The sequence below is a fragment of the Ylistrum balloti genome, unplaced genomic scaffold (genome assembly GCF_031769215.1).
Source record: "Ylistrum balloti isolate Yb309-2 unplaced genomic scaffold, AGI_CSIRO_Ybal_v1 Utg370668, whole genome shotgun sequence".
NCBI classification, from domain to species: Eukaryota; Metazoa; Mollusca; class Bivalvia; order Pectinida; family Pectinidae; genus Ylistrum; species Ylistrum balloti.
The window spans coordinates 22,854-48,126 of NW_026782404.1; the positions used below are offsets into that span (position 1 = coordinate 22,854).

Consider the following 25,273-nt stretch of genomic DNA (forward strand, 5'->3'; position numbering starts at 1 on the left):
TGCCACAACATTCAACACTAAATTTTCTCGTCAAATTGTAATTATAGAAATGACAGATTCAGTTTATTCAGAAATATGCGATACTCTTACAAAGGCATTTTAAGTGAGAAGTGTAGTGTCATACAACACTCTGGAAACAAGCTTGTATCAGTATTTTGTATAGGGCTGTGTGTATTAGTGTAATGCGTCGACATCACCTGCATAACAACCTTCGTCCCACGTACTAAAACCCCATGTAACAAATTACCTGGCCAGGGGATACTCATCGTAATCTCATGTATGGTATGGTCATGTGACATCCGATAACACAAGTCTTATCAAGTGCACACATACCTCGGCACCGCCCTATTCCGTATAAAAGGTCTGTATCCGTGAGTTGGTCACCGAGGTGTCCATCATCCACTGTCGTCGTCTCAAGGTAAGTATTCTCTCGTAGTATTCTACATTTAGTGGGGGGTCAAACTGATCCTTGGCTGTTGCATCTGTCTAAATATCAAATAATAGTAATGTAAATGTTTACTATATACTGTAACATCAGCTTTTAGTTTAGTTATAACAAAATGCAAGAACATGAAACCCTAGTTTATCATGGGTTAAACAAATATATATACATACCATCAATGTAGGAAGTTTTGCCATTCACATTATGGAAAGATATCGATAAAATGGTATTACAATATGATTGATGTTTTGGAATGATACTTATTCAAGTTTTCCCAGTGTTTTATCAGTATGCAACATATGTTCTAATGTTGACACTTTTTGAAGAAGTGAAAAATGAAGTGGCTGAGGTTATCAGTAAAGCATGTGTGTAGTATTGTGTAGGTTAATGAGGCGTCTGCGAGACATCTTTATAACAGCTATTTGAATATATTGATGATATAGACAATCCTATTGACAGGGAAAACTGCAACTCCGTGATAATTTCAGTCTATGATATTTCCAATACCGCGTCCAGGCGCTGTTTATTATATCTGTAAAAAAAGCCGGAGAATAAAAGTCAATGTTTATAGACATGAAATGACCAAGGTTATCATTGCGCAGAAAAATGACAGTCTTTTTATTATCTGTACACAATGTTAACGTCTTAGTCATGATTACCGTTACCGTGACTGAGCGTTGTATTATCTTAAATATATTGGCTTTACAGATCACCAAACCGTCCAACTACCAGCAGGCATGTCCTATCAAATAAGCAGAGTGGTAAGTGAGTTAATATAAGGCGGTTATCCAACTTATGTTACATATATCATACTTGCATACATACGCTATAATGCTTAACAAGTCAAAATTTTAAAAAGTCATGATGAAAATTTGCTATTCATATCTGTTATAACCATCATCAAATGTATTGTGTAAGAATAAAACACATAGAAATAAACACGAAAACGTCATCCATTGCGAAAAATAATCACACGTCTACTTTACAATGTTGTTTTAAACAATTATAAACACTTCGCATATCTGCTTCGTAATGCTGGGGAATGCGTCATAATGCACATCCTATCGTTACATAAGTTAAGGGTCAGAATTATTCGCATATGACAAGGATTATACTTTATTTACATGTCCTAAGCTAGAATTAATTACACAACCATTTCATACGTCATTTGAAATTGTAAACATAGTAAATGTTAAAACAAATGCAACAGCGTTTCTATTACCTTTATCAGCATGTTAATCGGACCAATAAAGTTATTTAGTCTCATACGAAGGTGAGGGAGATGTGTGATATTGACAGAGGACATATTTGAAATAGTATGACCCGTTAGCGGTGTTGTCCTGCATTGGAATGCTTGATAATGCGTCAGATAATGAACCGTAGGCGAAAAGTTCCACCACCGTAATCCCTTCACTTTAATCAGCAGGAGAATCGATAACCTTAACATTGTATTAAATTCTTCCTCAGTCGAAAGCCCTTAAAATCACTTAAAATGTAACAGGAAGATATGGACACGAAAAATATGTTAGGGAAATAATCTAAAGGCAGGAAATAAACTTATTTAAAATACGTGGTCCAATCTGTACAGTATACACAACTGCATATGTCAACAAAAGCTAACCTTGTAAAAAGGACAAAATGATATAATTCTAAGTCGTTAATTTAAAGCTTAATGTCGCATCGATACATGTTTTCATGTGTCGCTGTTATATATTTAAAAAAATACCAACATGTCAACATAATCATAATCCAAACTCTAATTTAATGAAACTAAGCAAAATATAAAAGAAAGAACTACATGGAGACTCCTGATAAAAGTACAAGGAGAGTAAGACCAGGTGTTTCGAACGAATAAACGCCATCTGCTTCATCGACAACACTCGCCATATAAACAGGTCAATCCAAGTTAGTAATATCACTTTCTAAAATAAGAACAAGGTAAACAACCAAAACCAACGGGCAAACTAACGATCATCAAACACGCCTAGCTTCAGATCACACAAAGAAACAGTATATTTCAATCGTATCATTACGACGACCATAAAACTGCCCCGTATTTGTCATCAGCCTTCATCTTTGAAACCCTGTATTATGAGTTTATTCGTCAACTTCTTGTAGGAAAATCGCGATAATGGGAACAGAATCTTAAATATCGAATCAACTATGACATGTTAACAACATATGTTGTGGATTCAGGAGTGTTGCTATTTATACATGAAAAATTCACAAAAACGAAATCATCACGTTTATCAGCTAGGTGGAAAGCTGTCCATGCTGGTTTCATGGTAGGAAAAGATCGAGAAAAGCGGCTGATGTAGAAGACTTGTGTCGTGTCGTGTTTTTTTATTTCCAGTTCTGTTGGATATATATGATGGACGTTGTCAATAAATTAATTGTTAGTTACAATGTCTATCCTACTTGTGCCATAGGGTGGTATGGCGCAAACTCCTTCGCTTGTCCCTGTGTACATTACCAGGTAGTCGGTTTGACGTGGGACATAGACAGAAGTATAATATATGAGGAAATGTCTATGTAAGGACAATGATAAGGAAGGAAATTATTTAGATAGCACGCTCCTGAATTACATTTTCAGTAATATATTTGTATTCATATATCACCTTTAAACCAGTTTGATTTCTGATTTCGTTTGGTGTTTCAAGGTGCCTTTTGGTTGAAATGAAATCTTGTGTACATAAATGACATTTTACTAACTACTGAGGACGCAGTGACGTTAATATAAAATCCGGTTCAGGCTATTTTAGTTCTTTAATATCAGGGCAAACTTGGTGGATATAACATGTGCCGTATGTGACTAACTGCAGGAAGGCAGGCAAAGGTTAGGATGATATATAGATAGCTGGTATCTTTACTAAATGATATAGGTCATTTAAACAGAACCTCGTTGGATTAATTGCTACATTTACCTCAAGTAATAAAGGTGCATAGACTATGTAACTCGTGTAATTATCACTACATTACTGAAGGTACAGATTTCATAGACTATGTAACTCGTGTAATTATCACCACATTACGGAAGGCATAGAAGTCCTAGACTATATAATGTAATTATCGTTACATAATGTAATTAACTCGTGTAATTTTCAGTTCATTTATGAAGATACAGAATTCATAGACATTGTAACTCGTGTAATTTTCACTTCATTGATGAAGATACAGCATTCGTAGACTATGTAACTCGTGTAATTTTCACTGCATTAATGAAGGTACAGAAGTCATAGACTTTGTAACTCGTGTAATTTTTACTTCATTAATGAAGATACAGAATTCATAGACTATGTAACTCGTGAAATTATCGCTACAATACTGAATGCACAGAAGTCATAGACTATATGACTCTTGTAATTATCACCTCATTGCTGAAGGTACAGGCGGAGTTAGGTATAACATTTAGTATTACATGGATTTTGACAAGATGATCGAATCGGATAGTACTATATCACATGATACTGAACAAACCCTGACCAAGATATCTTCCCAGGTCCCCATAAACCCGGGTCTATCTGTAACAAATGGGATATTTATCATACATACTCGGTTATGTGGGAGATATCACTTGCAATGGTATGGGCAGTTTTGTGGCTAGTTAGACGTAAGGTGACCACTCTCCCTGCTATCGTAGACCACTTGTCGGTCTATTTGTATCTGTCAGGTGGCAGAAGGCAAGGTAATTTATCACTGGGATGGTGATTAGAAATTTCTTTTGTGATGAAGTGAAATTCAATTGCAATAATCACGATAAATTAGTTGTCTCCTTGCCATATCTTGGATATCTAACGATATTTTAAGAAAAATATTCAACAACCCCTAAATATCTTAAAAGCAAAGGTGTTCCTATTAGACAGCTTTCTCAGTATTCACCGAATCAACATATTCTACTGGGCCAATGGGACTAATGTCTCATCCACGCCAAATGATACCATTGGTGACGTGTCGGCTTGTACTCGGTGTTCGGTTGATATACAACAGTAAATGTCCCTTACCTTTATAACTGTCTGATATGAATTCTATAGCACACCCTGGAAGGTCATGTTTGCTTAGTGTGTTTACACTGTTGTCTACCAATACAGAATACCCGACAAATATCGCTTCCCATACTCGACAGTAAAAATGAATGTCTATAACTTATCTGCTGCACTAAGCCGTATTGTCTGTAATACACCCCGAACCCAAATAATCATTTTTACTGCTATTGACTTGCACTATCATGCTCAATCATGGGAAGACAAGAAACAAATAAAGACAGTACTTCATGTATGATAGATTCGAATTTGTTCACTGTAACTGACTGAACATGTAATACTTGATATAACTATAATTGCTGGTTAATTATTCAAAACACCATTGCACTTTCCGGAACAACAACGATCTAGTTGATTCAGGAACACTTCAAGCGAAGAATGTAGTGGTTTTTGTTTTTCACTGGATAAGGGTATTTTTTATCTCATACCTATTATGTCCGGTACATACGGTGATCGCCCTGAACCGTATAAATAGAGATTTTCGTGATCCCACGTCTGTAGTAATCGTTTTGATCCTGTGTTTAAAGTGATCATATCGATTTCGTACCTAAGTGATTTATTGATTGTCCTGACTAGTATCCATAGAGATAGTTTTGATCCTGTTTCTTAAGTCCTAGACTTATTGCCGTATCCATATACAGTTTGATCCAGTAGTCATATTCTTGATTCTGTTTCTGTAATGCTGAAATGCCCTATAAATCCCTATATCTTGATGCAGGAGAAAATTGTGACAAATAGACATCATATTTCTGAAAACAGAGTTAGGGTCCAATGGAATGTTGGACTCGAGATACGAATATACCACCAGTATTTCTTTGCAACAATCACAATTTCGCATCAGCGTCTGACAATATCATCTAGTTTACCCTAAAAATAACGTGCTTTTTTCTACACCTTGACAAGAAAATACAACGGCACAGTTCAAAACAAATCAAACCCGAATAAAATGTTACGAATGTAAAATGTTGTTACAAAGAGTACAACCCCATGGCTTTTGTTACAGAACCTGCCAGCAACCTACAGGATTCCAAATGGACTCCATGTAGGGAAACAAATCATCATACGCGGCAGAGTTACCTGGGGCACCGATGTGTAAGTGTTTACAATATTCTCGATATCGTCTTGAATATATCCTATGTGTAACAGAAAATGGATAAAGAAGGTGAACCATTTTTGGCTTATGCACTGGAATTATAAACTGTTGATAAATGATTGAGGACTGGGATAGCAAAGTAACTGTATTTGGTGAATTTTAGGTTTGCCATCAACTTGCAGCAGGAGGAGAACCCCACTGATGGGGAGATCGCCTTCCATTTCAATCCCCGTCCAAGCGCCAACACGTGTGTACGAAATTCCTTCTCCGGGGATTGGATGGAGGAGGAGACCGACCAGCCCCACTTTCCATTCGACGATGGCATGTCCTTCCTTCTCCGTATCGAAGTTGCTGAAGATGCATTCCGAACTTACGTGCACGGCAAACCCTACATCAACTTTGCACACAGGCTTGATTATGGAAACGTCCATTACTTGCATTTGACACCTGGCGTGGAATATTATGACATCACATTCCAGGAGAGATACGTAAGTAAAATTACATACAAACAAGACGCTACTGACAAAAATTACTTGAACTATGTTCGACTCATAAGCATAAATTTCAAAATTATCGTCTTTGCTAATTGTTGATTTCCCGTTGCACTTTTTAGAGTTTCAAAGAAAACGACAAGTTGGAATTTTCAGTGATATTTAATTGAACCGAAGTCTTAAATCAGTATTTCGTGATTGTGTTTCAGAGTCTGCCCTACCGCACAGAAATTCCCGGGAATATGGAAGTCGGCAAAGCTGTTCGTGTGAGGGGAGCTGCTCAGGACAATGATGGGTTCGTTAAACACTGTAGTAGGCCAATCAATGACAAAGTCAACATTCAAAGAATGTCCCTACTTGTAAAAGACATGTTACGTTCAGGTTTCGCAACCGTGGAACCGTTATACACTATGAAGAAAATACCGAAAGCACACTAAGGAAATATATCATTACTTTCGAAGTAGCAACATTAAAAAGTCCATTATAAACTGTAAAAACAAGATGTATCGGTTACTCACTAACAGGAAGTGTTAGTACTTTGCTAAAATTAGTTATTTTTTGGCAATCAAATATAATAAAATCTTTTTCAGTGTTAACAGTTTTAAACAACTATCGCATACTATGATGTGCACATACCATGGATCATTTTACGTTTAGATTTAGCATCAACTTCGGCTGTGACTGCGAGAATAATTCGACGGCCTTTCACTTCAATCCTCGCCCGACAGAGGGCGTGGTTATCCGGAACGCCAACCTTGGAGGATGGGGAGATGAAGAGAGAGATTACGATGCAGAGTTCCCATTTACACCCATGAACTACTTTGACGCAATGTTCATATGTACGGATGACCAGTATGTGGTACGTATACCTACAACGGTCAAACAGGTGTAACTGCATGTATGTCAGTTTCAGAATGATTTCCCTGAAGTCATAGAGAATCCATTTTCATAAACAAGCCTGAATTTCGCCTGACATTTTTCACGTAGATTGATATAATCAGGACAAATTAGAATAATGATTGATTTCAATATAATTCCAACTGTATTTGTACATTAAAAAATACTCGTGTTATAATTTGATGACTGAACAAAAACATGAAAAACGAACACATATATAGAAACATATTACTAAATGCTATGCAGGTCCATGTAAATGACAAGTACTTCACCAACTTCGGACACCGCTGTGGAGTTCCAGATTCATCCCACTTCCATATCCAAGGCAATATGGACATCAAAGACGTCGAGTACTACGAACCCTTGGTATGTCAATTAAGTTATTATCTGTATTCTTTTCAATTTATCTCTTGATAAAAAATGGACGAAAAATATGAATTTGTCCTTATCTAAAATTTACTGAGTTTTTTGTAATTCTATAATATAGGACGACGACTTCGTGAAGGAGATCCCATGCGGACTTGAGAAGGGAGATGTCGTTCTCTTCAGGGGCTTTATGAAGCCAGGTGGTGATACGTAAGTGATAGGATAAAGCTCATTCATTACTTCATAATTCATTCCCTCCTTATGTTTTGATTTTGTTTTTTTTTTTTTACAATAATTGATATTCTAACCCGAACGGCATATATTTATAAAGTCGTACTTGTTTCACAATAGTCCCTTGTATGATATACTAAATTCTCTAGTTTTTACATTCATTGCTGAACAATTTTAAACATGTATTTATATATTTTCTTGTTTATAACTGATATTGCACTTTAGAAAATGATTTGATTTGTGAAATTGTAAAGTGGTTACTTACCTTGAAGATGCCCAGATGTTATATGACATTTCAAAAGCTATTTACAGGCTAACGTTCTGTACCGTTGATTTGTAATTCCTAACGAAGTGAAAATAGTATATTCTTTACTATATTTCATACATTGTTCACATATACCACTAAAGAACCACAGGACATCAAAATTTAAAGATAACATTTCCCAATTTTCAGCTTCTCGGTGAACCTAATGAACGGACCTTCTGCCGACGATGACATCGCGTTTCATTTCAACCCCCGTATTGGAGAGGGAGCACTGGTGATGAACTGCCGAATGGGTGACTGGGGAGAGGAAGAGAGAGAAGACCTACCTTCCTGCTTCTTAAACAACGAACCATTTGAGATCAAAGTCGTGACAAAGAGCAGGAAATTTAAAGTAAGAAAACTGTCCATTGAAACTCAGTCTCCAATTTCCTCTCTTTACTTTCGTGCAATCCGTGTATTTTTATTATGTAGGTATGTGAATTGTCAAAATGCTGTCAAATTAGTTATATAATATTTTCACTTGTAAAATTGTTTAATTCTGTAATTCTGTCTTTAAATAGCTATCGCATTATTGAAATCTTCCTTGTCCACAGCTATACGTAAACGGAAAGAAGTGTGCCAAATTTGACGCCAGAGGCCAAGTAGAGGATATCAAAGGTATAAACGTCAGAGGAGATGCCTTCATATACCAGGCTAAGCTTCAGAGGAAAATGGTGAGAACAAGTGTTACGATATCAGCATCATCGTCGGCATCACTCGCTTGTTCGTTATCAAGATTTGCAGGCTTAATAATGTAGAATTTAACGAAGTATAAACTAAAGAGAGCACTTGATATAAAGTATGGTTTATATATTATTGTTTTTAAATGGTAACTGCATAAAAAGGGTTTATTTGTGATTATCAGTATCAACAGGTATTACAGTCAGTAATTGCTTTTGCGATACCATTAATATATACACTGAGGTAGAATACATCTCTATCCAACTGAAACAGTAAGTTTTATCAGTAAAGTTGCCTTATATAAAAACCAGAAATATAAGATTCTCACTTTATATACTTATCAGAAATCGTATTTTAGCATTATTATTACATTATTGAATTATTTATTTCTTTGTAAACATATATAAATGATAACAGTGGAAACATTTCTGATTAGTAAAAGCATAAGCGTTTTTATATCAAATTTACCTCAGTAGACCTACATGCTTGCCTACCATGTAGGCTTTCTGAGGTAGCAATACTAATTGTAAAGCATCTAAAGATTTGCTATGGAAGAAGCTCTTATGCTTTGCTAATCAGCAGTGTTTCCCATTATATTATTTTCTATATATGTACCACACACTGAGAATTTAAACATTCTACTCGATCACATCATCATTCCATTTTTCGATTTTCGGAAAGCAAGATATCACTGACAACCAATGGGGATTTATCTCCAATTTCTTGGAAATCTAGCATATATAAAAGCTCACATGAAAATTCTACGTTTTAATTTAGGAAAAGCCAGTAGCAATTGAGAGAATTCCTGGTGGTTTCCGTGAAGGCGGATGGGTTGTTGTTCAAGGAATTCCAAAGAAAGGATCCGGAGGGTACGCGTTCTTAAATATTTGAAAATGCATATACAACATAAAGATAAGTATCTTCAAAACAAACGACTTTGTTAATAAACTTAGCATGTTCTGCTTTGCCTCCTTGGTGTATGTGTACAGTTCGGATAGTAATCGTTTGGTTTGGACTAGGTGTAAAATGAAAAATAAATCTTAGATTTGGCTGTGTCGGAGTCATGGATTATTTTACAAATTACTTTTTTTTCTATTAACGGAAATTTTAACTATGTTGATGTATCTGAGGTCAATTTTCCACCGACGAGTTTTTTCTGTATTTTTTCATAGTTTCGCAGTAAACTTGACCTGTGGTGACGATGACGCAGACGATATAGCCATGCACTTTAACCCCCGACTGGAAGAGAACTGCACCATTAGAAACACGTGTACAGGGGGAGATTGGCAGGGTGAAGAACGGGATCAACCAAGCTTCCCATTCGAACTTAAGGATACTTTTGAAGTTGCCATCAATGCTCAACCGGATAAGTTTGTCGTAAGTATCCTACTGAAGAAAATATAAGTTTTCTGCGAATGTACTTAACAAAACAGAGCATGCTCATTACCACTTAGTTTGATTTTCAATTGTTGTATCACAACCAAATTTGGAAAAAGAGAATAAGATGATGGAAACAAAAAGGAAATTTGCCATCCTTGGATGAATGGGACAAAGAACAACAGGAAAATATCAACTTGTCAACATAATCATGGTCGAAACTCAAATTCAATAAAACTAGGGCAGAATATGAACAAAGTAATATAGTAAACCGAGACTCCGGAAAAATACATTCCGGAAGAGTGCAAGCTTCTTCTGCATCATCAACAACACCTGGCATGTAAATCTTGGTCACTTCAAGTTATAAACGTCACGTTCTCAGTTGAGAAAAAGGTATGCGGCAACGTTACCAACAGGCAAACAAATGAGCATCAAACACATCCAGCTTTATAGAGCACAAAAAATCAGGTATGCGTATGATAATGATCTCTTCCGTTACTTTTTTTTTCTTTCTAGACATACGTCAATGGCCAGAGGTACATTGAATATGCCCATCGCCTCCCATTGGACAGCGTGTGTCACGTGAAACTGACTGGAGACGCTGACTTCTTTGAGCCAGAGTTCTTTTAAAACAATCGTAAGTATACATGTTTTTTAGGTTTTAGAAATGTGTGTATTGTGACATTATTGGATATCAAAAATATTTTTATAACATATAGATCGCTTCCTTCCTCAGGGATCAAATCTTCAGAAGTACTACCAGTGGGAATAGAACGTGTGGATGAATTGTACATCGAAATAGACATTATTCCTTGGACCAATGAATATGGATGGACAACGTCAAATTCTTGTGTTTTAACTTGGCTTCTGAACACAATCGCTTGTGTATATTGGCATAGCAATAGACTTGTACCGTGGATCGTTTATACACGCATTATTCAACGTGTGTCTAGTACAATCAGGCTGAAACATTACTACATGTCGTTTTATCTGTGGTCTATAATGTTAAATAAACATATTCTATACATTTCTATCTCTAGATCAATGTGTTGTGGTATTATTTCTATGACCAAACATTAACAGAGAACCCATACACCAACACACTGTTTACCGACTGTGTGACACATGACGGACAGACAGAAGAAAACGTTAGACAGTGCATATGGTAAAATGATTCATTTTCCTCGTTAGCTTTTTTCGTTGATTTACATACTTTCATGAACTGTTATGGGGTCACGTTTTGTATATTTATCCACGAAATAGAACGTAGACAAAGCGTTTTTGTTTTTTCTTCTTTTTTTTCCAAAAAACACAAAAATTTAATCCCACAATAACACAGTGTTTTCAAAGCACGGTGTATTTACTCTCAGAAGTCAATCGTGAAAATATACGATGAAAATTTAAACAGGCCCTGTGATCGTACAGGTAAGCTTTTAAGATCCTGTTTATAACCGTTGCCACACTTGATTTAGTGTTTGGTGGTGAGTAGAACGTCATAACTGAATCCAAAGTCAAAGGATCCGGTTAAAATATTATCTTAGCGACCATCCTTTACCAAATATTTACATTAACAATTCGAGAAACTGCAATAACGCAGAATACATTGTCCGAGATTCCCCATTGACTACATAATTACACAGATGTATTACATATCATCAGCGAATTAACGTAAAATGTTATCTCATGAGTGCGTTCAACGAGATAAACAAGTATAAAATATTTCAGACATTCAAGATTATGTAATTGGAAAAGAGAAAGTACATTTTCTATTTCACACAAAAAAAAAAAAAAATTGTTATTGTAACAAGTTATTTGTAACTGCTGCATAAACATCATCTCAAATCGGTAATGCGTCAAGAAAAAGGACAGCTTAGTATCACTCAATAATAACCAATAAATACAAAGTAAGATATTATGTATACTAGTAAATAAATAAGTACTCCGTGATATTGCAACATTATTGTGCGAATATCTATCGTGCGTGGAATGGATTTATTACATACGGTTATATATCGGGTTAATCACCGATCTACTTAGTAATGAGTGTCATATATAGGAAAATTTATTCAACATATGTATTCTGTTGTTACTTTTGTTACGGTAGACTTCAAAATATAACGATATCGATCACGTGCACAGATGTTCATGTTATTCAATGCTTACATCCGAATCAATACAGTAACTAGATGATTAGCGTGCTCAGACATGCTGCTAACAAACAATTCTAAAATCTATCAAAATTACCTACGATTTGTTTTGTAAAATAACGTCAAGTTATTCATAAAAGGAAATGTAGGCGATAGGTTTTGTATAGAAAACTGGTGTTGCCGCACTAAAAATAACCATCCAATCCGATCCATACACCTTACACTGCTTGTTTGTATATCTGACAAGACAACACACTTTGTACACCCGAGAGCAGTACCCAGGCCAGAGCGCGTTCATCTCACGGACAACATGTTAATCAAACTACCCGTACACGTGAGTATATATCACACTGGGTGACACTAGTTCTAAAATGATACATGCCTTTTGCATTTCGCTAGCAGACGATTTTTCACTCCTGTGTTTATTTCTGTCATGTTGGAGTACTATTACATACGCAATGCAGATAGTCAAATCAACAAACATGGTGTATTTATGTTCGAGATATCTTTGCTAACTTTTCGTGTGTGTTTAGTAATGGACGCGAAATAATGATGAGCGTTCACTTTTACAAGTGTTCTAACGTGTTAAGTATTAACGTCAGTTACACACAATACTAGTAGTGTACTATAAATAGTGATGCATTGTGTATGTATGATGTGGTCATTATATGTTAACATTGCAGGACCTGGGAGGGAATGTACTTGCCATACCGAATGGCCTCCAGCCAGGCAAAGTGGTAACAGTCATTGGAAAATGTGCAGGAAACGATAGGTAGGGATTTAAACCTGTTAGACCAACTGAATGTAAACCCTATGTTTGCATTGTCTAATAAACTAACGCTGTGGTTACGTCAAGGGTTCCGGTCGTTGGTCACGGATAAACATATTTACACTAGACACAGCAATTACCGTTTTGTTCACAGCTATTTACGCAGGAAAATAATGTGTAATATTTTGCACACCGCCGTCGAGAGACAAGATAATAACGCAAACCTTACAATCTTTGTCAGTCAAAACGTTAGAGATGATTAAATTACGTCATCACACTGCATGTCAGTCTCTTCAGATATTCTAGAACGACTGTTTACTGCTAACTACACATGGAATAAACAAACATGCTATCTTTGGAACTAGTATGACGGCCTTGAAGATTGTAGAAAAGACACTCAAGTGCATAGCATAGTTTTACATAAAAATACAACTAGATACAGCAGGATTAAATCATTAATCAAAATATATCACACAGCATCGTCGATTCTCCAAATATTACGATCACTCTCGCTCTATGTACCCCTGGAAAATGTCATGACAAAATTAAAGGTTCCATTTGTGACACCTTGTTAACGAGACGAAAAGACTAGGTTGATCCTTCGATGTACATAAAAACGAATCTCAAGATCGCATAACGGTATATTGCAATGACTTTGTTTGGTGTCTCTCCTTTGTTGTCTTCAAAGGAACGTATCAGCCGGTGATTGGTCTCCTGAAACCAATCCAATTACTTCGTTTGTACCTTCAATTTCGGAAGGGAATGTTTGAAGGTTACAGAGAGCGAACCCTGTAGTATCGAGAATGATTGTCCTTGTACTGTTTGTTGTTCCGTATGCAATCCTTGGACATTTGAGGGAAATTTGACCTTTTTATGCCTCATTTCATTGTTGCATATTATGAACCTTCCCCTGAAAAACACAACCATGCAATTTATTTAATGGTGGGATAGTGTTTTTCCAATTAACACCGATTTATCTCGTTCGATCAATTTTGATATATCTTATTCTCCTCCAAGATTCCAATATCTAGGCCCTCAAAATCACTAACGAGCCAGAGCAGTACAAAACAGTTGTATAATCATCCTCGATATTCCAGGGTTTACAATGACTTTCGCTCTCTGTACCCCTGGTACATGCCATGGTACACTAATGACAGCGATAAAAGGTCCTTGTTATGATATTGCCCTGTTTCGCCACCGTCTTATTTTTCGGCACTGAACTGAAAGAGATCCGTAACGTAAGCTACTGAAAATGTATTAAATTTGGATTTGCACGTTCTTCTCATTTATTTGTGAAAAATCGCTGTATATTTACTGAAAATCCGACTAGTAATCGAGCGATTTCGTCGAAAAGTGGCATTGTAAACTAAGCTTCCATATACAGATATCCACCAGCAGTTAACATTTATCAAGGAAATCGTGAAATTCGAATAAGTTCTTGAAATTGTAATAAACTTTTAACGCATACCCTGTTAGTTCGGAAGTGTTTTTGTTATTGTGAAATGGAAAGAAGAAATCACAATAAAAATGGAATGCTATTGTAAATTAATGGTTTGTATTATTTATAAAAGAAAGTATCTTTACAGGACATAATTCATATAAATGTAATTTTGATTAGTGGAAACGCCGCTAAGACCTGTATCACAGTATTCGTGTATAATGAATAATCAATAAATTCGTATCATTTGCATAATTCTGATAAAATGTTCAAAGCATACTTCAAGTATATTAATTTCATAAGTACTTTATGTTCCACAACAAATTGGAGTTACCTCCCTTTGTCAGTTGTACCCTATTGGATTGATCTATAACACAAATGTACTAATTTGGAATGTGCTTACATAGGCATAGCATGTTGTCCGATGCTATTAACATATGAAAAGTTGATAAAATTTGTTAAAATTGATACTGACTTAGTTGAAACATCGTCGACCGAATTGTAGATATCATTTCTATCCTTTTAATGCTTAATATAACCATACAACGCATCACTAATATAAATAGGAAATAAGATAGAAATATTAAACATTCCTTACAACCCTCCCGGTCAAAATTATGCTTGTCGCTAATAAAGCATGATAAAATCATCAACCAACACACGTCTCAATAACAACTGTTAGCATATAAGATAAAGTAACGTTAATAATTCTGAATAAAGCGTAAGACCTTAAAACCGTATACGTGTATATGGTAACGCCTTCAGACACTAATAAGTGGCTTTTATCTCGGTTTATTGAACTTTGTTTTTTTAACTCAGGATGGTGATAAATTTTCAAAGCCAAGACGGTAGTAACAAGGCCCTCCACTTTAACCCGCGTCCGGATCAGGGCGTCGTGGTGAGGAACTCCTTTCGCAATGGCACTTGGGAAAACGAAGAGCGGGAACAGCCATCTTTCCCCTTCAGTAACGGCTCCGATTTCGCTATCACATTTGTCGTAACAAACGACTGCTTCAAAATACTGGTGAATGGAGATAGATTTTGTAACTTCAATCACCGTCTGTCTCATAGCGAGGGTAGCCATCTTCAACTTGGCGGCGCTGACTTCCACGAGGTCCACGTCTTGGACAGATACGTAAGTATCCCAAAGTAACGTTGCTTAGAATACATAATTGTAGTTAAGACATTAAACAGAAAAACGGTTCGTTGTGTCGAGCGTAAGCACCGATACCCCGGATGTTACAGACTGTTACAGATTGATTTTTACCCCATAATAAATAACGAAAGCTGCGTTATGATTTTCAGTCAGAATCTTTTTTTTTTATTATTTTGTTTTTCAAGATTTTACAAAGGTATGCAACACACGATATATACTAGACTCACACACACATACACACCCTGGCACACATCACACTACACCCATGTACACTCACTCAAAACATGCACTCATTAGTTCCTACTCTTTCCTCTTTGCTGACATGACATACAATGTACTACTGTGTTTCATTCACAAGCCCCAATAATAATACAAACTCAATGACTGCTGTCATCATCATCATCATCATCATGATCGTCATCATCATCACATAGTTATCATCATGATCATCGTATCATCATCACTTCATTATCATGATCATCACCATATCATCATCATCATCACTATCATATCATCATCAGCAGTAACACATATTCAGCATCGTAATCATCATATCATCATCACCACTTCATCATCAACCTTTCATCCTCATTATCACATCATACACTGATCAACAACAGAGCTGTTTATTATTATTAGTGTTTTGCCTCATCATCATCTATCCACACCTAATCCCCAAACTTTATTCAAAATTATATGTTTTCAATAGTGTAATCCCAAACCAGAAGTGCAAGCATGGATTGGGAGTAGCGATTTTCAGTCAGAATTAAACTACGCAAGTCATGCTTATTCACATCACATAACATATATGTATTGTATGATATACTTCCTCCATGACGATTTCTTATGATTCCATATGGTATTGATACGCAGTGACATTTCCGTATATTCTTTTTTATGTTAAAATATCGTATGCGACATGATATATCAAAACAACCTAGTTTTACTGTAACATCAACTTATTATATTAATCTTCCAGTAAGTTACAATAGATCTCCATTCTATCACCAGTGTCCCGTTTAGTCCTAGGTAAACCAGACAGGTGTTTATCAGGCTATGAACGCCGATCTGGTCACGCGTATGAATACAATTTTGGTGGTCAAGGTGAAGCGTCCACCAAAAATAATCCTGATAGATTTAAATGTAATATTTGTATCCGTGTTACATTTGTCTATATATCATTACTACGACAAAGTATAGTGTAGGAGACCGTATACTACAATTTCCAGTGATTCGGTCGTTGTTGAAATTAATAAATCTATGTCTTGATGGTATAATCAGAGACGTATATATACGTCTCTGGTATAATGTACTAATGGGCGCACTTCTAGTTATCTTCCACCCAGCTTAATATCAGCTGTATACCCCCATCTGGTAACATAATATTTTGGGCGGTTTCGTGATATCGATGCTTACATGTTTCAGACCCATGGGCACAGCACACCACTCAATGGCGGACTTAAGGTCGGGAGAGCCATAAGAGTTCTCGGCACGTGCCAAGACAACTCTGGGTAAATAGCAGTTTACAGTTGTTTGCCATCATATGGTGGGTCAGTGATCCTAAGAATGGTAAAAAAAAACGAAACCCAGAACGGTAGTAAGGAAAGTCGAGTGTTCTTAACAAATAGGGAATGGGTACAAGGGTCAAATGATTAATATGGTTAATATAAACAGGATGTAATGGATAAAATCATCACGTGAAATCACCCTTATAATCTTCATCCTTATTGTTCCATCGATATAAACATAGGGTAGAACAAATTTGTCTCGGCTTCTGTTTAGCAAATACATAATAAATAACATTATGAAGACATAAACACTCACCAATGGTTATTGTAATGAATATCTTAATGTATTTTCATTTCTTTATATAGATTTAGTCTTAACTTCATGTGTGGATCTGATATTGCCTTTCATTTCAACCCACGTCCACGTGAAGGTGTTGTCGTCAGAAATAGTAAGTTGGGCGGAGGATGGGGACAGGAAGAAAGAGGAGGAGACAGTTTCCCATTTGAAACTGGTGCCATTTTCGACGCCATGTTTTTCTGCAACAATGATGAATTTACGGTATGTGTATATGTTATCATTACATTGTAAACTTATTAGTAATAAAATGTTTATGAGTAGCATGTTTCAAATATGTTCCTATGAATTTCAGTTTGAAAACCCTTGCGTTGCAGGTTTATGTAAACAACAAGGAGTACATCACCTATGGCCACAGGTGCGACTTGAACGCAGTCACTGACTTTCAGGTTCACGGAAAGGTTGACGTTAAGATGGTCCAATGTCTGACAACAATGGTAACTTTATGACAGCTGTAACATCTTTAAATATGCTAAAAAGGCATTTTAAGGGTTGTTAAGCGTTCTTATTTTTCCTTTTCCTTTTTTAACATTCTATGCGATACCAACTTTCTTTGTCCTATATAATCCAGTGTAAAGAAGGGCCAGGTTATAACCCTTTGTAATCAGACATGTTCTCTCAACGCCAATTCATCACAGGGAATAGAATTGTTCATGCTGGAACAAGTTACTTAAGCTAAAAAACCGTATAATAGAAGAAGAAAAAGCTAGGTACTACTTAAGCGTAAAGAATGAGTTGTGTAACGTACCATGAACTGATGAGTTTATGTAACACAAAACTCATAGATTTCATTCTAAGAACTTTATTGAATTTCTTCGGCTTAAGAAATGGATGTAGAATCGCAATCCGATAAATATTTTGATGCAATTTTCATTGTAGGACGATGACTATGTACAAGTATTGCCATATGAGCTTGGTAACAAAGAACAGCTTGTTTTCCGAGGCTTTATGAAGAAAGGTGGAAACAGGTTCGCTAGAAACATTATTGATCACCATGAACGGATCATAAAGATGTTTTTGTTTTATATGAACTTTCGGCACTGTTTGGTAATCTTCATTGTAACTACATTATTATCGACGGTAAACATGTAAGTGTAACAACATTGTTAGTTGGCGATTTATTTCTCTTTTTACAGATTTGCTATAAATTTCCTGGAAGGCTCCGACGTCGACTCTGATATTGCCTTTCACTTCAATCCACGAGTCGACCAAGGAGAGATTGTAATGAACACTAGATCGGGAGGGCAATGGGGTACTGAAGAAAAGATTCCTTTGCCTAAAGTGCTTGGGACTAATGACGTGTTTGACCTTAAAATTATCACGAAGAAGAGGAAATTTAAGGTAAAATAATTTGATGAAGATTGTTGTGAAAATATTCATTGGAATACTACCCTTAATCATTCTATTGATTCGTACAAAAAGGGCATAGAATAACAAACATGCTTAAACCCTGCGAAGTTCTCTTCCTTAATGGTGTTTGGATCTGTATGTAGATAATTACGTAATTCATAAACCAGGACAGACTTATATGTGACTGTATGTTGAACTCGGCAGGTTGTTCTGGACGGAGAAGTACTGTGCAAGTTTAAATGTCGAGGTGAAATGAGTGCAGTGAAGGGAATCGCCATTGGCAAAGGTGACGGCGTGCTCTATTTAGTGGATGGGCGACGAAGATTGGTACGTTGAAACATACGAATTGAATCATATCGATTATAAGATATTTCCATAGAAGTTTGCGACGATTTTGCATGTTAATTTTTGGAATTATTCATCAAATGCAGAATACTCATTTATGATTTTGTATCACACATAACAACGCATACAACTCGTTTGTTTTATGTTAAAGGAAAAGAAAGAGGTTGTCGTCCTTTCTGACCCACTTGTGGAGGATAATTGGGTCGTAGTCCGTGGAAAGATAAAGAAAAATGGAAACGGGTAATACTGTTTAATATCGTATTAATATTACTAATATCGCTCTCATCATACGAGATAGTTCAGAAATTTTAATCAAATGGCTCGATGATCTCACAAATTTGCATTCAGTCGTAAACATGTTAGTTTCTTTCGGTCATCGAACTGTATGTTTGTCCTTAATGCGTCCACCCAATATATGCGGAGCTCCAACTCATTAGATGATCAGATCTTACGTCAACTGTCTATATGTTGAATTTTTACATCCTCTCAATATACCGTGAGCTTTTACGTCATCAAACTACATGTTGAGTTCTTACGTCCACTCAATATTGGATGAGCTCTTACGTCAACTGTCTATGTGTTGAATTATTTTGTTTACTCAATACGTAATGAGTTCTTACGCCAACTGTCCATGTGTTGAGTTATTTTGTTTACTCAATATATCATGAGCTCTTACGCCAACTGTCCATGTGTTGAGTTATTTTGTTTACTCAATATATCATGAGCTCTTACGTAAACTGTCTATGTGTTGAGTTATTTTGTTTACTTAATATATCATGAGCTCTTACGTAAACTGTCTATGTGTTGAGTTATTTTGTTTACTCAATATGTAATGAGTTCTTACGTCAACCGACTATATGTTGAGTTCTTAAGTCCACTCAATATTGGATGAGCTCTTACGTCAACGGCCTATGATTTCTCCAAATTACTTTCAGTTGGTCCCTTTCGTCCCGAGTCTCTACATCTACTGACTGTGTGTTGATACCCTACGTCCACTGACTATAAGTTGGTCCCTTACGTCCCGAGTCTATACATCTACTGACGGTGTGTTGATACCCTACGTCCACTGACTATAAGTTGGTCCCTTACGTCCCGAGTCTATACATCTACTGACTCTGTGTTGATACCCTACGTCCACTGACTATAAGTTGGTCCCTTACGTCCCGAGTCTATACATCTACTGACGGTGTGTTGATACCCTACGTCCACTGACTATAAGTTGGTCCCTTACGTCCCGAGTCTATACATCTACTGACTGTGTGTTGATACCCTACGTCCACTGACTATAAGTTGGTCCCTTACGTCCCGAGTCTATACATCTACTGACGGTGTGTTGATACCCTACGTCCACTGACTATAAGTTGGTCCCTGGCGTATCGAGTCTATACATCTACTGACGGTGTGTTGATAACCTACGTCCACTGACTATAAGTTGGTCCCTTACGTCCCGAGTCTATACATCTACTGACTGTGTGTTGATACCCTACGTCCACTGACTATAAGTTGGTCCCTTACGTCCCGAGTCTATACATCTACTGACGGTGTGTTGATACCCTACGTCCACTGACTATAAGTTGGTCCCTGGCGTATCGAGTCTATACATCTACTGACTCTGTGTTGATACCCTACGTCCACTGACTATAAGTTGGTCCCTTACGTCCCGAGTCTATCAATTTGTTCATTATCATTATTTATTGATGTTGTTTCCTCCCTTGCCAAAGCTAACCATTGGTCATTCGTTTCCTTTTTAGAAAATTTATCTCTTCTTATCTTCCTTACTCATTTGATGCTGATATAAACGTTGTTTTTTTTTATAAATCACAATCATTATCCTTGTAGATTCGCCGTAAATTTCCGAGTAGGAGATGGTGACGATGGAGATATTGCCTTCCACTTCAACCCCCGAATCAGTGAAGGTTGTACTGTACGCAATGCTTTAATCGGTGGTGGCTGGCAGAACGAGGAGAAGGAACAGCCCAATTTCCCATTCCAACAAAGAAAGGCCTTTGAAATCACATTTCAAATCAAGCAGGACAAGTTTTCGGTAAGATTTTGTTTGTGAAATAGTTTCCTCTTTACTGAATATCTGTAGTTATCCAAATATCACTGATAAAAAAATGACGAAGTTGCGCATGCAGGAAAATCCTTGTATCTTAATCAAGCATTCCTTTGATAAACCACCATTTATCAAACTATCAAATACTGTTCGCACTAGGCTATATACTGTCCATATTCATAAAGATATGCGTTTTGGTAACTGTGTTGACCAATGAGATGTATATAGAAATCGGCTGAGTTCGTCAGAATGCTGTCTATCTAATGTTAAATTCGGATGAAATCTGTGGAAACAAAAACTGATCGAGTTGAAGCAATGAATTAAATCGCTAGACTTTCCAAATGTAGATAAAATCAAAGAGAATGAGAAGTACGTTTTCATTAAGTCACACTTAAAGATAACCCGAATCCGTGTTTGAATGATATAGACATTTGATGGCATTCGTGGTAAACAAAAAATATACTAAAATAGCATAAACCCTGTGCGAACAAATATAGAATCCGTTTTACTGTTGTTGTTCTTACAATAATAACAAGAGGCCTAGCCGCCTTGACGGTCACCTGAGATAAGCAATATAGAATATAAAGGTTAAAGGATAGTTATCAAGGGTCATGAAACAGAGATTGTGACACTGAATATAGACAGTGTCAATACATGCATACCATCAAAACTATCATCCTATACAGATAATTCTTATAAAGTTACTTCCAGTGGGATATAACGTTACGCTCAAAAATACTTTTTTTTAATGAAAATTACATACAAAGTCTTAAAATATATTCCTCCCCAGGAAGAAATGTGAGACACATTTTGGTAATTAAAGCACCTCAAGATGCTTAAATTCATGAAGAGCATTTGATTCTACCATATCTGGGTATTGAGAAGAAGATTTTTGAAATTTAATTCATTAATTGATTTAATATACATGGTGCTGAATTATATCGCCTATTTTGCAGACGTTTGTTAACGGAGAACCATACATCGATTTCAATCACCGTGTCGCCCTAGATCAAATTGGAGCCATACAGTTGATGGGATCCGGCAATTTCTTTGCGCCTGAAATTTTATAGAGTAACGGTGAACACGAATGTTGATGGGAGGTATCAGCGGTACCTATCACTAAAGACAGCATTGTTTTTTGTAGTTCGTTTCATAGGATAATTTACATTTTTTACTATTTTGTTTTCTTATTCACAAAAACACCAATATGATTTGTTAAATTTTACACTGCTTGCTAGGGGGCATTTATTCAATTGCATCTGAATGTCTCTTGTTTAACATTTTATCAAACTTATATTGCGTGATGAGAAAAAAAGCTTGGTTCTGTTTTACTGCATAATTTTTCTTTATCTTTTTAATATTTTGTATGGAAACTGGTTATTGTTATTACATATCCGGTGTTTTGAATTATAAGGAGTTTCGACAAGTCGCGCAATGATGTATTTCTAGTGTTGAATTATCTCAGATGTCGGTGACAACATGTCGATTCCAACATTACGTCGTTATCTTAATGACAACATTGAGTTAATATACTTACGATGATCGAAATGTTTAAATGTGTGTGTTTTTTCTTTTTAATAAAGAACTAATATTTTGGACTTATTTAGGTTTTTGCATTGTTTTCTTTCTTTTCTTTGGTGATTAAATCACACAGTGATATTGTTTAAAGATTGTGCAAAAGAAGACACACAAGTGAATAGCAGCTTAAGATACAAATTGAGATAAGATACAGTTGTTTCGTCCTTCTAGGACTCGTCAGTGATGCTAAAGGCCGAAATTTTCAAGTCTATGAAGAAAGTGACCCAAAGCGTCAAAAGAAAACAAACTCTAGATGGGCAGGTGCATAAGCCTCATAATTCAATAATTCCGTAACTGGAAATAAAGATATATCCAGCAAATTTACAGGAAATATTTAGTTTTGAAACAAGATTTTTCAAATTAGGAATTAAGCATCTTTGTAATCAATTTCATCATTAGACTTTAAATCTGACGGTATTCAGAAGAGATTTTGATCAAAATGGAACATAACGCGTTGACTTTTTAAAAGATGAGGAAGATGTACCGTGAAAAATATGGTGACCTGTCAAAAGTATTCATATCAACGTCAACTTAATAAAAAAATTATTACATTCTTATTAATGGATTAGTGCTTAGACCCGATCTATTATCCCTCCCAATTGAAATACGGACGGAATACAGGGGTATTGCTGTACGTACGTTTTAAACGGGATTCGAAGTTATTTGTGAATTAATGATAGGCGAGTTCTATAAAGGAACCAACTGAAGACTTAAGAACTAGGTTCTGAGAATGAGAGGAAATATTTCACATTCTGCCCACATCACTATGGGGGCCTATTACGATGAAATTTTACGATTTTGCATTTTGGCTATATTAATCACGGTACAGGATGCTTAATACTGGTGTTTGATATTAATTATGTGATTTCCATTAATTCTCATGACTAGATCACATAGAATGTCTTCAAAGCGCGTGAGTAAATTTATATTCCTCGTAATTAAAGCAAAGTGGTTATTGGATCGTTATTAAAATATTAGTTACTTTTTTGTCTTTTAATTAAACAAAATATATTTCCATGTGACAACATGTCTACCTGTAATAGCAAACACGATAACTGTAAGGATAACCCACACTTTGTACATTGAACCCGGTCTATCGCCCGATTGTTGATTCTGACCGTCTTTGTTGTCTAATCTGAATCAATCACTCCAGTATTTACTAACAACGTAGTCAGGCCGCTAGACAAGCCAGGTATAGCCAGTTATAACAAACCATTCTACATTATGAAGTTGTTTAAAAAGAACACCCTTGTTATCCTATTCGGGTTCATCCTTGTTTTCGCTATTTTGTCATACTGGTGTGTCGGACTTAGGATCGGCGTCGAAAGAACCATTAATTACTACATGTCGAACGGTCAACACAACGCCATCGTTTTTGATCAAGACATCGACTTCAAACAGAGAAATCAAGAAATGGACTCCAATCTGAGACGTGAACCGTTGTTTCTGGTCCCAAAGGAGTCGTTCAAGCACCGCATAAAACAGGTAGAGAACCCTTATCATAGAAATTTATTCAGCGTGCAACAATCTTTCAATCGGCGTAGCTTTTTGTTTCCGGTTGGAAATTACTCGAGATATAAAATGTGCAATAATTGTTTTATCATAAATTTTGACTTCCTCATCGAAAATGACATATGTGCAAATAAAAACTTTACACTAGTCTATCTGGTGTTTACTAAATACAGCAATATAGCCCAAAGAACGGCTCTGCGAAAGACCTGGTTATCTGACGTGAGAACATCAAAAAATCAAACATATATATTTGTAACAGGAAGAGGCCCACAAAGTGAAAACGTTCACATCGAAAACATGATCCGTGAGAACAATGAATATAAGGATATTCTCCTTGTAGACTTTTTAGATTCGTATTCAAATTTGACATACAAAACTGTCATGGCTTTCAAATGGATTACACGTCGCTGTCCTCAGACAGAGTTTGTAATGAAAGTCGATGACGACGTCTGGGTGCATAAACCAATATTGATGATGACTCTGCGACACAAAAAATTCCGCTTCGGAGGTTACTGTATGTTTAATTCTTCGCCTTTCAGAAACATGGACAGTAAATATTATGCGTCATATGAAAGTTTCCCAGAACGTGTATATCCTCCATTTTGCTCTGGGACTGCATATCTTACAAAAATCGATGTTATACAAAAGATATTGCTAGTATCGCCAAATGTTACATTCTTCCATCTTGAAGACGTTTACATGGCTCTCTGTCTAAGAGAACTACGCATCGGTGTTTCTACAATCAGAGGATTTAACGCCCACAAAATTCTGGCATCCAACTGCTTAAATAAATCTCCATTCGTTATAACGAGTCACGGCTTCATACCTGAAGAGATGAAACAAATATGGCAACATCAGTGCAACTTCGAGAGGCGGATGAGGAAGGGGTTATCGCACATGAAAAGACAATCCTCCCTTCGAAGGGAATGGCCGCCACATGCACGTGCATGGAACTATGTTAGAATGAATGCAAACAGCAACAAAAGTCCTCCTAAAAACTCGCTAAAAAGACATCCAGGAAGACATTGATACATACCTGCGGTGTTCCCTTCATTATGACTAGCTAGTTACACATGCATGATCATCTGCTTTTTGGCAAAAATCTGTCTGTTTCCACAAGTATTGTAGCCATTTTAA

At 36.3% G+C, this 25,273-nt stretch overlaps 3 protein-coding genes across 3 annotated transcripts; all 3 read left to right on the forward strand.

Moving 5' to 3' along the window:
* Positions 1-231: 231 nt before the first annotated feature.
* On the forward strand, positions 232-10,963 carry LOC132557408 (galectin-8-like). Its single transcript, XM_060221907.1, has 14 exons — positions 232-418; positions 1,151-1,203; positions 5,486-5,574; positions 5,739-6,063; positions 6,276-6,361; positions 6,724-6,925; positions 7,210-7,329; positions 7,451-7,539; positions 8,015-8,216; positions 8,419-8,538; positions 9,323-9,414; positions 9,718-9,922; positions 10,439-10,559; positions 10,659-10,963. The coding sequence occupies exons 2-13, from the start codon at positions 1,180-1,182 to the stop codon at positions 10,550-10,552; spliced, it is 1,668 nt and encodes a 555-aa protein (XP_060077890.1). The 5' UTR covers positions 232-418; positions 1,151-1,179; the 3' UTR covers positions 10,553-10,559; positions 10,659-10,963.
* Positions 10,964-12,319: 1,356 nt separating this feature from the next.
* Positions 12,320-22,652, forward strand: LOC132557405 (galectin-4-like). Its single transcript, XM_060221905.1, has 12 exons — positions 12,320-12,403; positions 12,753-12,841; positions 15,096-15,411; positions 16,858-16,943; positions 17,307-17,499; positions 17,613-17,732; positions 18,175-18,263; positions 18,432-18,636; positions 18,850-18,972; positions 19,142-19,230; positions 20,830-21,034; positions 22,003-22,652. The coding sequence occupies exons 1-12, from the start codon at positions 12,380-12,382 to the stop codon at positions 22,114-22,116; spliced, it is 1,653 nt and encodes a 550-aa protein (XP_060077888.1). The 5' UTR covers positions 12,320-12,379; the 3' UTR covers positions 22,117-22,652.
* A 1,316-nt stretch (positions 22,653-23,968) lies between these two features.
* Positions 23,969-25,165, forward strand: LOC132557415 (beta-1,3-galactosyltransferase 1-like). The gene has a single exon (XM_060221914.1). The coding sequence runs from the start codon at positions 23,969-23,971 to the stop codon at positions 25,163-25,165; it is 1,197 nt and encodes a 398-aa protein (XP_060077897.1).
* The last annotated feature ends 108 nt before the right edge of the window (positions 25,166-25,273 follow it).

Excerpts from the sequence above, each read along its gene's own strand:
- LOC132557415 (XM_060221914.1), top strand. The coding sequence starts at position 23,969 with ATGTCGAACGGTCAACACAACGCCATCGTTTTTGATCAAGACATCGAC.
- LOC132557405 (XM_060221905.1), top strand. The coding sequence starts at position 12,380 with ATGTTAATCAAACTACCCGTACAC. Across the intron at positions 15,412-16,857 it reads TCCACGTCTTGGACAGATAC|ACCCATGGGCACAGCACACC; the intron begins GTAAGTATCCCA and ends TACATGTTTCAG. Across the intron at positions 16,944-17,306 it reads ACGTGCCAAGACAACTCTGG|ATTTAGTCTTAACTTCATGT; the intron begins GTAAATAGCAGT and ends TTCTTTATATAG.
- LOC132557408 (XM_060221907.1), top strand. The coding sequence starts at position 1,180 with ATGTCCTATCAAATAAGCAGAGTG. Across the intron at positions 1,204-5,485 it reads CCTATCAAATAAGCAGAGTG|AACCTGCCAGCAACCTACAG; the intron begins GTAAGTGAGTTA and ends CTTTTGTTACAG. Across the intron at positions 9,415-9,717 it reads CCAAAGAAAGGATCCGGAGG|TTTCGCAGTAAACTTGACCT; the intron begins GTACGCGTTCTT and ends ATTTTTTCATAG.